We start from the raw sequence: 12,500 nt of genomic DNA on the forward strand, positions 1-12,500 counted from the left end.
TGAGGCATTGACCATGGGTAAAGCACATTCACCGGAGAAGGATGTTGACAACAAAGAGGAGGTGAAGGCGAACGGTGAGTCAAAGTCATTATACTTCCAACCAAGTGATTTTAAACGAGAACTAAAGATCATTGGCCAAATCGGGGAACCAGGGCAAAAGGACAAATTGAGTTTTGTGAGTATAGTGAGACAAATTGAAGGTGCACTGCAAAAGGGCTACAAGCCACAAGAGGTTGTTGATGCAGTGGTCAGGGCTATTAATTGAGGGATGCGATTACGAAGCTATTTAGAAGGACTGAGTGACTTAACACTCCCCCGATTAAGACGTATTCTGAGATCCCATTTTCAGGAGAAGAGTGCGAGTGACCTGTACAGACAGCTATCAACTTTAGTTCAGGAGCCACAGGAAAATCCTCAAAGCTTTTTAATCAGAGCCCTCGATACAAGACAAAAAATCCTGTTTGCCTCGCAGGAGGTTGATACTCAGTTGAAATATGATCTAAAGCTAGTACAGGGAATGTTTTTACATGCAATAGACACTGGTCTTCAAGATGAGGCCATTCGGATCAGGTTGAGACCAATATTAGAAAAACCAGATGTACAGGATGAGGATCTAATTCAACAAATGAATGTAGTAGTTTCAGAAGAAAGTGAAAGAAAATCCAAACTGGGCTCTACCCCTCGTCAAAGGAACCCAAGGGTGAACGAAGTGCATGCATCACAAGGGGAAGGGGGATCCATCCAACAAGGGGCAACCGCTAAGAAGCTTAACTCCCCGGGAAAAGAGAGTCCTAGAGAAGAGGAGTTCATGGCGGCACTACAAGCGGTCCGTTCAGAACTTACCACTTTAAAAGAATCAGTTGAGAGAAATCTAACCAATGAGGAACGTTTCACCAGGCCCCTACCTGTAAATCAGAATCTGCAAGGGTATCAGGGCCCAAGGGGCTGTATCGACTGTCAAAAGGAAGGAAAGGGGCAGCTGTGCGACCACTGCCACATTTGTGGTAGTAGTGACCATTGGGCCCGTGGATGTCGGAAACGGAGATCAGGGCCGGGAAACAGGCGGGGGCTACAGCCGAGGGACAGGAAGTAGCCCCGCCCCAGGACAGATTTATAAAGTCCCACCAGTGTGCTAATTGTCAGAGGATTGCAGCAGGATCCCAACAAAGTTTAAAACAATGTTTAGGTTGTAAAGCAGTTCGTTATTGTGGTCGAAGTTGTCAGAAACGTCACTGGGACAGTCACAAGGGTCTCTGCCAAGCGATCCAGCAACTGGAAGCTAGGAACAGTTCGCCAGTACTTCGGGGGGATGGTTATGTATTTGCTAGTCATTTGACACCCAGGCAGCGTGTGGTAGTTGCAAGGTTGGTTGGCAAGAAGTGTAAGGTGTCATGTGTTCTCAACGGAGTCCCAGTCGAAGCCCTTTGGGATACGGGTGCACAGGTGTCTATTGTGTCCAAGAGCTGGCTTGAGGAATATTTGCCTTCCTCAAAGTTAAGGAACATTGAAGAGTTGCTTGGCGAGGATGTAGGACTGAACTTAAGAACAGCAAATGGTGGAACCATACCATTTGAAGGGTGGGTGGAAGTACAGTTTCAGCTCTAGTCGGACACAGAGTCATCAAGTTCTCTAACTGTACCATTCCTCATTGCAAAAGATGAGTTGGAAACTCCAATCATTGGGTACCATGTAATAGAAGAAGTACTGAAGGATAGAGAAACCGAAGGAAGCAGCTCCATTGTTGACATCATGAATACGGCTTTAAAGGATGTAGCACTGGAGAATGTTACTGGGTTGGTTGATTTGGTGCAAAATGCAAGTATAGAGGACATGGGTGTGTTGAAGAATGGTAAGCGCAATCTGACGGTACCACGAGGGCACGCAGTGACAGTACCGTGTAGAATTAACTGTGGTTCTCTAGAGGCGAGGACACCAGTGTTATTTGAACCAGACCCAGGTATGCCTTGGCCAGCTGACTTGGAAGTTGTAGAGCAGCTCCTCACCCTACCAGGAGGGTCGCCACACAGGGTGAACATTACAGTCCGTAACCCCTCAAAGCATGATGTAGTCCTTAGCCGGCGAACGCTACTGGGACACTTGCAGCTAGTGCAGTCGGTTACCCCTTTGGTAGTAGTAAGAAAGGACCTCCCTCGTTCGAAAGCTGTGGATCCAAAGGGAACAGGTGGTACCTCACTCCAGGATGGAAACCCATCAGTACCCCAACATCAAGTAAACAGGGAAGCTGCTAATGAAAGAAAGTCCACCAGCCGTGGTGTTAGGTGACCTGAAAGAAAGTCAACGCCAGTTGGCCATGACCATGCTAGAGGAGGAGGCTGCGTCATTCTCCCAAGATGATGATGATATGGGATGGATAGAGGGACTTTAATTAAATTTGAAGTTGTCAGACACCATGCCAGTCCAGAAGAGCTATTCCTCGATTCCCCGTCCCCTGTATGCTGAAGTTAAACACTACATTGAAGATCTGCTCAACCGGGGATGGATAACTAAGTCTCAGTCAAATTATTCATCTCCCGTGGTGTGTGTAAGGAAGAAAGATGGAGGGTTACGCCTGTGCGTGGATTACAGGGAGCTGAACCATAAGACAGTACAATAGATAGGCACCCAATACCAAGAATCCAAGAGACACTGCATAATCTTGGAGGGAGCTCCTGGTTTTCAGTGTTAGACCAGGGAAAGGCATACCATCAGGGTTTTGTTCGGGAAGAGAGCAGACACCTGACTGCCTTCATCACACCTTGGGGTCTGTATGAATGGACTCGGATTCCATTTGGGCTGAGTAATGCACCAGCAAGCTTTCAGCGGTTCATGGAAAATTGTTTGGAAGGTATCCGCGACGAGATTTGCATTCCTTACTTGGACGATGTTAGTTTATAGTTTATAGTGGAACGTTTGAAGAACATGTGGAAAATTTGCGAATAGTGTTGAGACGCCTGCGCAAATATGGAGTGAAATTGAAGCCAAGCAAGTGTAGTCTGTTCAGGAGATAGGTCCGCTATCTAGGCCGAATTGTAAATCAGTCTGGACACAGCATTGATCCCAAGACTACTAAAGCGGTCACGAGTCTTAGAGAATCTATGCCAGAGACTGTGGGTGAAGTCCGTAAACTAACAGGACTATTAAGCTATTACAGGAGGTACATTAGTGATTTCGCCAAGATTGCAAAGCCCCTTTACGATCTTCTTAAAGAACCTGAAAAGAGAGGACAGTCGCCGCGGTGAACTCAGAGGAGAAATACAAGACCAGTCAGAAATAAGGGACAAGTATCATCTCGGGAGCCAGTCAACTGGACCAGTGAACACCAAGCCGCAATCGATAAGCTTATCGGTGCTATTAGTAACCCACCTGTGATGGCTTACCCTCAATACACCAAGCCATTTATTCTTCACACAGATGCGTCAGAACAGGGCCTTGGGGCAGCACTTTACCAGAAGCAGGCCGGTCAACTAAGGGTAATTGCTTACCGATCTCGTGCGCTAACTGCAGCGGAATGGAACTATCATCTTCACTCCAGTAAGCTGGAATTTCTGGCACTTAAGTGGGCCATAACTGAACAGTTTCGGGACTACCTGTATTATGCCCTGCACTTCACAGTCTACACAGAAAACAACCCGTTGACCTATGTCTTAACTACGGCGAGACTAAATGCAACTGGACATCGTTGGGTAACAGAGCTGGCTGACTTCCACTTCACGATAAAGTACCGACCAGGGACAGCCAACCGGGATCTCTTTAGGATGCACATGGAACAGTTCATAGACATGTGTACTGAAGAAGTAGAACCGCATTCAATTAACGCCACAGTGGAAGCACTGAATACCCAGCAGAAAGGAGATCCAGTTTGGTTCCTATCACTATCCTGTGAGCCAAGTGAAATGGGACACATTATGAATGTGGATTATGAACCGAGGGTGCAACTTCTCACACCTAAGGAACTGTACGAGGCTCAGAGGAAAGACAAGGTGATGAGTGCAGTGATTCGGTATAAGGAAACCGGCAAACCACTCGCAGCACAAGAAAGGCGCCAGGCATCACCTGCAGTACACGTGAATGGAGTAAACTAGCAGTTGGAGAAGATGGAATCCTCCGGCGCAGAAGTGGCCCTAATCTTCAGATTGTCCTTCCGCAGAAGTTTCATCGAATGGTCTACAAAGAGCTACATGAAGAAATGGGACACTTAGGGACACAAAGGGTCCTTCACCTTGCCAGGGAACGGTTTTATTGGCCCCGGATGAAAAGAGACATTAAATATTACATGACGCATGTTTGTAGTTGCATCAAACAAAAGAGACCAAACATCTTGCCAAAAGCACCAATGGAGACCATACAGAGTAGCACACCCTTCGAACTGGTGTCATTGGACTTTGTACACCTTGAAAAAAGCAAAGGGGGATACGAGTATATCCTGGTTATAGTTGATCATTTTACAAGATTTGCCCAAGCGTATGCGACCACCAACAAGTCTGCACGAACAGCAGCGGACAAATTGTATAATGACTTTATATTACGTTTCGGGTTTCCGGCAAGAATCTTGCATGATCAAGGTGGTGAATTTGAAAATCAGTTGTTCCATCGGCTGGAGGAATGCTGTGGTATGGTCCGATCTCGAACAACGCCTTATCATCCCCAAGGAAACGGAAAGACAGAACGCCTGAACCAAACACTGCTATTCATGCTAAGAACTTTGCCTGAGCACCAGAAATCCAAGTGGAAGGACAGCCTCCAAAAGGTGGTTCATGCTTACAATTGCACTCGCCATGAAGCGACAGGATATTCGCCATTTTTTCTATTATTTGGGCGATCCCCAAGACTCCAAATTGATGTCATATTTGGCACCAAACCCACTGCCTACTCAAGTTACCCAGCTTATGTTAACGAGTGGCAAGAGGCAATGAAAGAAGCATACGGAATAGCCACTAAGAAATCTCGGCTATCTGGACTCAGAGGCAAGAAACAGTATGACCGGAGAGTTCACAGTCCAGTACTCAAGCCAGGCGACCGAGTCCTTGTACGAAACTTAAGTGAGAGAGGCGGCCCTGGGAAGCTGAGGTCCTACTGGGAAGACATCATCCACCAGGTAGTGAAACGGAAAGGTGAAGAGAGTCCAGTTTATGAAATTATGCCTGAATCTGGGGGAGGGCGACACCGCGTGATTCACCGCAACCTTCTACTACCATGCAATGATCTTCCTTTTGAAGCAAGGCCCGGTGACACCCGCAAAAGATCCAAACGGAAGTTGCCAACTGCCCAGCCACATCTGTCGTCACCAGGGCCTCCAATGTCGGAGACAGTTCTGAAGAAGAATCTGTAGGGATGTTAACCTTCACTCCCGTAGAGCCAGAAAGCACGTTGTCAGACAGTACCTGTTCAGCCAAGGAGACTTCAGCCAACCAGGCATGCGCTGATGAGGAGGCGGCCTCCAGTATCTACCAACCTGACCTGCAGATACAACCACCGACAGATCCAGTCCTTGAACCATCTGTAATAGAGCAGTCAGAAGTCAGACCAGGAGAAGGGAGACCGATAAGGGAGCGCAGACCACCTACCTTACTAACTTATGACAGCTTTGGAACTCCGAGCTATTACCAACCAGCGGGACTGTGTTTAATTAGCCACAATGCGGGAGCGGCACCAGTACCTGTACCCCTGGTACCAGGACCCCTTGGAGGAATTCCTAATGTGTGCATGAACTCTGTTTGGCCAGTTACTTATCCTACACCAAACGGATACGTTGGCTCATATCCTTTCTAAAGTGATCAGAAAAATCCTAACACGAACTTTGTGAATTTTTTTTTCTGTGATTAAGATTAACAAAAAAAAAGAGGACAGAACACAAGTTGCACTTGTTACTTTACAACATCACACTTAGTAGTTTGCCAGTGGAAGTCGTTGAACCTTAACAGTATTCCAAACTGTATGTGTATACAAGTCTTAAGTGGTTGTACTCGTGGCTTTGTGGTTAGGGCCGGATCACCCCTTTCCACTTGACCTCAGGAATGAAAAGAGGAGACTTGTGTATTGATAACCGCAGACGCCAGTCTTAGATAACTGTCTAATGTCGAGGACGACCTTTTTTTTTCATAAGGGGGAGTGTGTAGGGCCTATACAGTTAGGTTAAGGAATACGGTGTTAACCCCCCTCCCCCCAGCAACAAAACTGTAGCAAGGAATCATGGGAAGAATAAAGACACATTGTTGTTGTTGTCCGCCATTTCAGAATGTGTGTGTGTTTTTAGTGCAAGTCCGAATCCATGCTTCCGTCCGCTCAGTGTGCAACACACATGTCATAAGAAAACGTACCTACGACAAGTCAAGAGATAAACTCATAGGAAATAGCTATGCATTTTGGCCTTCGACCTCCGGAACCACTTGATTTAAGCGGCAGTAATACCGAAAATTGGAAGAAGTTCAAACAGAAGTTTATTAATTATGAAATTGCCACTGGAATAAACAAGAAAGAAAGTGCGACGAGAGTGGCCATGCTACTAACAGTCATCGGCAATGATGCTACCGATGTTTTCAACACGCTAACATGGGACACAGAAGGTGATGACACAAAGATTGACAAGGTATTACAGAAATTTGAAGAACACTGTGAACCGAGAAGAATGTCAGTTACGAAAGATACTAGTTCTTCTCAAGGGCTCAAGAGAGCGGCGAAACTATCGACCAATATGTGACTGTACTGAGAAAATTGAATGAAACCTGTGAATTTGGAACTAAGGAACTCTCGTCATATATCCAATTGTGCTTGGTGTAAATAATTGCAAGACGAGGGAAAGATTGCTCAGAGTACAAGAACTGACCCTTGAAAAAGCTCTAGACGTGGTTGGAAAAGCAACTTCAAGAACAGGAAAGTGACTCATTAGTAGATGGTATTGGCAAGGAGAAGAGCAAATCAGTCCTCAAAAAGCAGCTTTCAGACAAGAAGGAAAAACCAGCTGCAAATAAGATGTTTTACTGCAGGAATTGCGGAACAAGACATGGCGTGACAAAATGCCCTGCGTATGGAAAGACGTGACACAATTGGCAGAGACAGCATCATTCCCGGAGCATGTGCAGGTCACGAAATAAAGTTCATGGGCTTGAAGAAGGAACCAAAGAATACCACTGCAACAGTAACCTGTTTGTTGGAGCCATCACCACCAAGGTTGAAGTTCAAAATGATGAATGTTCCGTGATATTGCCAGTATAAGGACAGGTTAAGACTGGAGGTACACACGGGATCTCAAGTCAACATCTTTTCCTGGCCAGAGAATTCAAGACGATGACTGGAAGCAACCCATGCATTGATCCGTGTGCACGCAAACTAGTCAGCTACTCTGAAGGCAAGCTAGCAGTTCTTGGCATTTCAAAACTGCCAATGAAGTACAAAGCAAATGCAGAAAAAGAGCTGACGTCCACATAGTTGACACAAATCAACCAGGATTACTGGGACTCACGTGATATGGTCACGTGATACTGGTCACTCTGGCATACATGGAGGGGTTGCCGTACGGTCGTACGGTGACCAAAACCAAATTTTCTCTTTTCCCACTTCCATCTACCGAAAGAAACGTTCACTGGACTCTACACTCAATGGGATTCTTTTACACCCCGGATATACAAAACTAACCTCATCCGCACACTCACTTATCGTTGTCTGCGAATCTGTTTATCGCTCTGTCTGCCACAGTCTGCTTTAGATGAGCTCAAGAGGCATTTGTCACGCAATGGCTACCCCCGTGGTATTGTTTCTTATGACATGAACGATGTAGTCAATTAACACCGAAACAAACCTAAGGATTTTATTACAGTTCCCAAAAAAGAAATTTTCATTGTTTTACCTTATCTAGGTATTCAAAGAAAAATTGTCACTCAACAGCTTAAATCATGTATTTACAAGTTCTATGGTTGTTTTAATCCCACGCTTATTTTCAGAAACACTCGCCGAATTAAGTCTTTATTCCTTTATAAAGACAGACTCAGCCGCTCCCTTAGGTCTAAAGTAGTTTAGAAGGCTAGCTGCTGGGATTGTGATGGTTACTATATCGAGAAAACAAAACGTCGATTACAGGACAGGAAATAAACGGAACATTTCAGAGCGCTGACGAGTAACAGCCATTCTTCTGCCGTTCCTGATCATATGACCCAAACCATAGGCCAAGTTCGCGTCACTAGAGAGCGTGTAATAATTAATTGCTATTGGGAAGATGCCCTTTGAGTGCAAGCGGTGTTGGGTTACAGGGAGCCGTTGTGTGGCGTATTCTTGTGCGTCTCGGTGCTACCACCGCGTACCGGTGGCTCAGTTCGTTCAGCATCGGGCTGTCCTGCGGGAGGTCGCGCGTTCGACTCCGGCCGGACCAACACTCAGGGACTTAAAATAACTGACGAGAACGTGCTGCCTTTGCAATTTCATCTGCAAATGGTTAGATTTTCAAGTCTTCTCGGATAAGGACTGTAAACCGGAGGTCCCGTCTCATAACCCTTGCTGGAAATTAAATAGTATGGGACGTTAAAGAACCCACTCACTATTCGATAAGAGTAGGGGACGTAGTCCCCGGTGTTGTGGTCTGACCTTATCTGGACGGGGGCATCTTTCACTTCCTAAAATAAAAATTGTAAACTGTGTAATGAGCAGTCTGGCTAAAGTCCCCCGAAAAACATTGTAAACTAGTTAATGTAATGTAATATAGTCTCATTTGCATAACATAGCCTCATTTGCATAATATAGCCTCATTTGAGGCTAATATAGCCTCATTTGCATAACATCCACCATGCCCATACAAACTCTCTATTTCCAGTATACAGATTTTATGCAAATGATATGCAGCCGTATATAAGCCAGGTATACTACTGCCTTGACAGAGCCCCCTCAAATGGACTCCCCTGAAAAGCTTTTTTTTTTTACAAAAGAGTATTTTTTTTTCCCAACCGAGTATCAAATGATCATTTTTTAACAAACTGTACCTGCCATTTATGGTAAAACGTAGTTTTAGAAACTTACGTGCACAGCTTCTTCCATCTCCAAAAAATCCTTCTTTACAGGTGCAATTATATGAGCCTTCGATGTTGGTACATATTGCATCAGGGTCACAGTTGTTCTTGTCCCCTGAACATTCGTCGATATCTAGGTACGAAGGTAAAGGGCAAAAAGGCTGACTTGGCACTTTTAAAACTAACGGTGAGTGACAAAACGACTTGTCTAACACACGATTTATTTCTGTTAAACCGGCAAAGTTTAAAAATAGAAGCAATATGTTCTTTGCGTATCTCAGTCCTTTCAAAACTTCTTTTAAAGGGAAGGATTCCTTGGAGGATTATGTTAATTAGCAACTGTACAGCACCAAATATCTGCCGGAGTGTGTCTGATATGAGATTTATGACAAAAACGAACTGAATGGAATAAAGCGATGGTTAAGAATTAAATAATCCTACTCCATTCCAATTCAGCTACATCTATGAGCTCAAATGAACACTTTCGTCCGTCTCCACTATAACCTTAAGCGTTCTTGCAGGTGCAGTGATATGAACCCTCGGTATTGGTACAAACTGCTTTAGTGCTACAGGTCTGTTTTCCCGATGAACACTCATTGACATCTAGAAAAATAATTCAGGGCCTCAGTTTTAATTTTGTTATCGTGTGACAGCAAATAACGTGAACATTGCCGCCATCAACGGTGTCGATATTGGCAGTGGTGTTACTGTAAGATGAGTTACTAATTATTTCCCACACGATTTTTTCTTTATCATTACAATTGTATTGATCACCAGCATATCCCGTTTTGCATGTACACATATATGATCCGCATGTGTTCTAATCTACGTACTGCATCCTTGCTGAAGTTACTCATTGGTCTATATAACAACGAAAGACTTTGGCAAAAGTTGTAAACAATATAATTTGTTCAGATTTTTTGTTGCCTTAGGGACGGTTCATTTTTTTATGGGATGTGGGGGAGAGTCATTTGGAAATTGTATGCCTCCCCCCTCCCCCCCAGCCACCCGAACTTATCTTGCATGGTCCCCCCTCATCAGGCAATACTTTTTGGCATCACTCCCCCCCCCCCCCCCCCATCATATAGCAAGAACTTCTTATGACTAGGGTAATTTTTGTGTTTCCGGTCATATTTCGACTTTAATATATCCAATTCACACCAAAGCTAAACCATATTTGTAAAACAGTTTTGTCAAACACGGTTAAAATTGATTTTTTTTCCTGGAAGTTGCTTAAACTGATGTATGGCACAATGAAAACACAAATCCATGCTCCCATTTAACGCTCTTCTGAAATGTTGTTTGTCGCTATTCTGTTAAACCTGTTTTAAATAACTAAACATGTCTTGCTGGTGTGAGTGGGGCATTAATAATATGACTGAATTTGGTCCCAATTGAGAAGTTGCAACACCACAATTCATGAATATATAAATAAAAACCTGTTACTGTTACGGCGATCTTACTTTTAAAAGCTTTATAATTTTTTTTGTCATGTAAACTTTGCTGAGAATTATTTTAAAACTGATTTAGCATATAGTGCTATGTTTATATTTCGTGAATAAACCAGAAGAATTTTTCATCAATTGAAAACCTTTTCCACCCTAATTTTATTCTGCCCAACCCCCCCCCCCCCCCCCACACCCTTCCTTCATTTTTTTTTTTGCCCTGGACCCCTTTTGAAGCCATTGTTTTTGCATGCTCTCCCACCCCCCCCATCCCATGAAAAATGAACCGTCCCTTATAGCATTATACCTTGTTCGCATTGATCAGATGTAAATCCAGGAAGACATACACAACGATATCCTTTGTCTGTGTAGCCTGATTGGCAAACACCTCCGTTTTGACAATGGTCTGTGTCACAAGCGCTCTAGAAACAAAGAAACTGGGTGTCAGTATTGGTCAAGAAGAAAATCATTTATGGTTGATTTTGCCAAGGTGGACCAGGGAGGAGGAGGAGGAGGAGATAAACAAGGACAGGAACAGATAAACGGAAAAGAAAAAAACAGAGATGGATTAATTTTTGATACGTTTAAATTGTATTTGTATAATTTCAACCAGGGTGCATCAATAAAAGTTGAACTCGACATAGATGGATTACGATTAATTTAATGGCTTGTGACCTCACGCCAGAATTAACAAAGATCGCGAATGGGCATGCAAGACAGAAATCGCAAGTTGGTTCGAACTGAAATAGAACAATTGGAACAGAATACAATCAATCTATTTCAAACTAACAAGTTTTAAACAACTGAAGAATTTCGGCACCAAAACTAATAACTCGGTGGTAGGCATAAACGTGCCGTAAAGCCTAACCGTACAGTTAACTTGAATACAAACTAACAATAATAAATTAACATGAAAGAACTGATCCGCACGGAGTCCTTACGAATAGAGAAGATCGTGGCTTAACTTCACGCTAACAGGTTAAACACTAACACTATAACATAATGACAAGTTTACTACTATAAACAAAGTAGCTGGACATGGAATCCAGAAGAAAAACTCGAGCTTAGCAACGTTGGGAACAAAAGAATTAAAATTGATATAATCTGCCTAGTAACAACTGGAAACGAAAAGAAATTGACTTACGTTGGGTCTGCACCAGCTAGATAGATGGATAGACCTTAAAGATGAACTAAGATTTGACCTTGTGATATTCGTCACTGTACCGAAAAGTGTTCGAGAGAAAAACTAATGCTGGGGCTGGATAAGCGGTGACTTATATCAGAGCGGAACCTTTTCGATAACTGAAGACCGAGGAGGGAATTTCCGGGAAAAACCCAAATCGATTGCGTGCAGAACTTCTCTGTAAAACCTTATGATGGCCCAATAACATAATTATTTGCTAATGGCGATTGTCAGCCGCTGCGCGCTAAACATACATATTTTTTAATAATTGCAATCACGTTTCGAACCTAACATAAATTTGTCTCTTACATCTGCTCCATGGTAGAGGAAACTATCGTTGTCCTCGAGCTCTGCACCATGTTTTCTGTGTGTGGCGTTGTTCAACTCACATTTTTGTGCTTCGATTTCAAAATTAACACTGACGCAATTGGGTTCTTTGTAACACAGCCACTCACAATAATCCATATCCGGGACGTCTTCAGTCTTTATGGTGTGGTTTACAAGGCGTTTGTTAGCAACAAAAAAAAACTGAGGGAAGACCAGTTGACGACAATCACCTGCAAAATGGAAATTATGATTGTTCTTTTCCCTTGATGCTGTTTCTTCATTTTAATAATACGCTTTCAGAATCACATGTAGTGTTTGGGAACTTAATTAGGGTGTTTTTCCCTTGAATATAATCAAGGAATTCATGAGGTCACAGGCCACAGATCATAGGGCATTGTTTTACCAATAAAGAAAGTACCCTAAACATTCACAAAAGCTAACCTTAGGCCTAATTAGGCCTAAACAAAAGTTTTTAGGCCTAAGGTTAGCTTTTATGAATGTTTAGGATAGTACTAAGTACTTTCTGTATTGGTAAAAATTGACCCGTGACCT

General features: G+C 43.5%; 1 protein-coding gene across 2 annotated transcripts in view; it reads right to left on the bottom strand.

Moving 5' to 3' along the window:
* LOC138038011 (sushi, von Willebrand factor type A, EGF and pentraxin domain-containing protein 1-like) overlaps positions 1-12,500 on the bottom strand; it is a 30,494-nt gene that overhangs the window by 8,287 nt on the left and 9,707 nt on the right. For both annotated transcript variants that reach the window (XM_068883838.1, XM_068883846.1), the window contains 3 exons: positions 11,931-12,178; positions 10,746-10,860; positions 9,004-9,126 (listed from right to left, as the gene is read on the bottom strand). In XM_068883838.1, the coding sequence (XP_068739939.1) occupies positions 9,004-9,126; positions 10,746-10,860; positions 11,931-12,178 (486 nt within the window). The remainder of the gene's footprint in view (positions 1-9,003; positions 9,127-10,745; positions 10,861-11,930; positions 12,179-12,500) is intronic.

The sequence above is a fragment of the Montipora capricornis genome, chromosome 1 (genome assembly GCF_036669925.1).
Source record: "Montipora capricornis isolate CH-2021 chromosome 1, ASM3666992v2, whole genome shotgun sequence".
Classification (NCBI taxonomy): Eukaryota; Metazoa; Cnidaria; class Anthozoa; order Scleractinia; family Acroporidae; genus Montipora; species Montipora capricornis.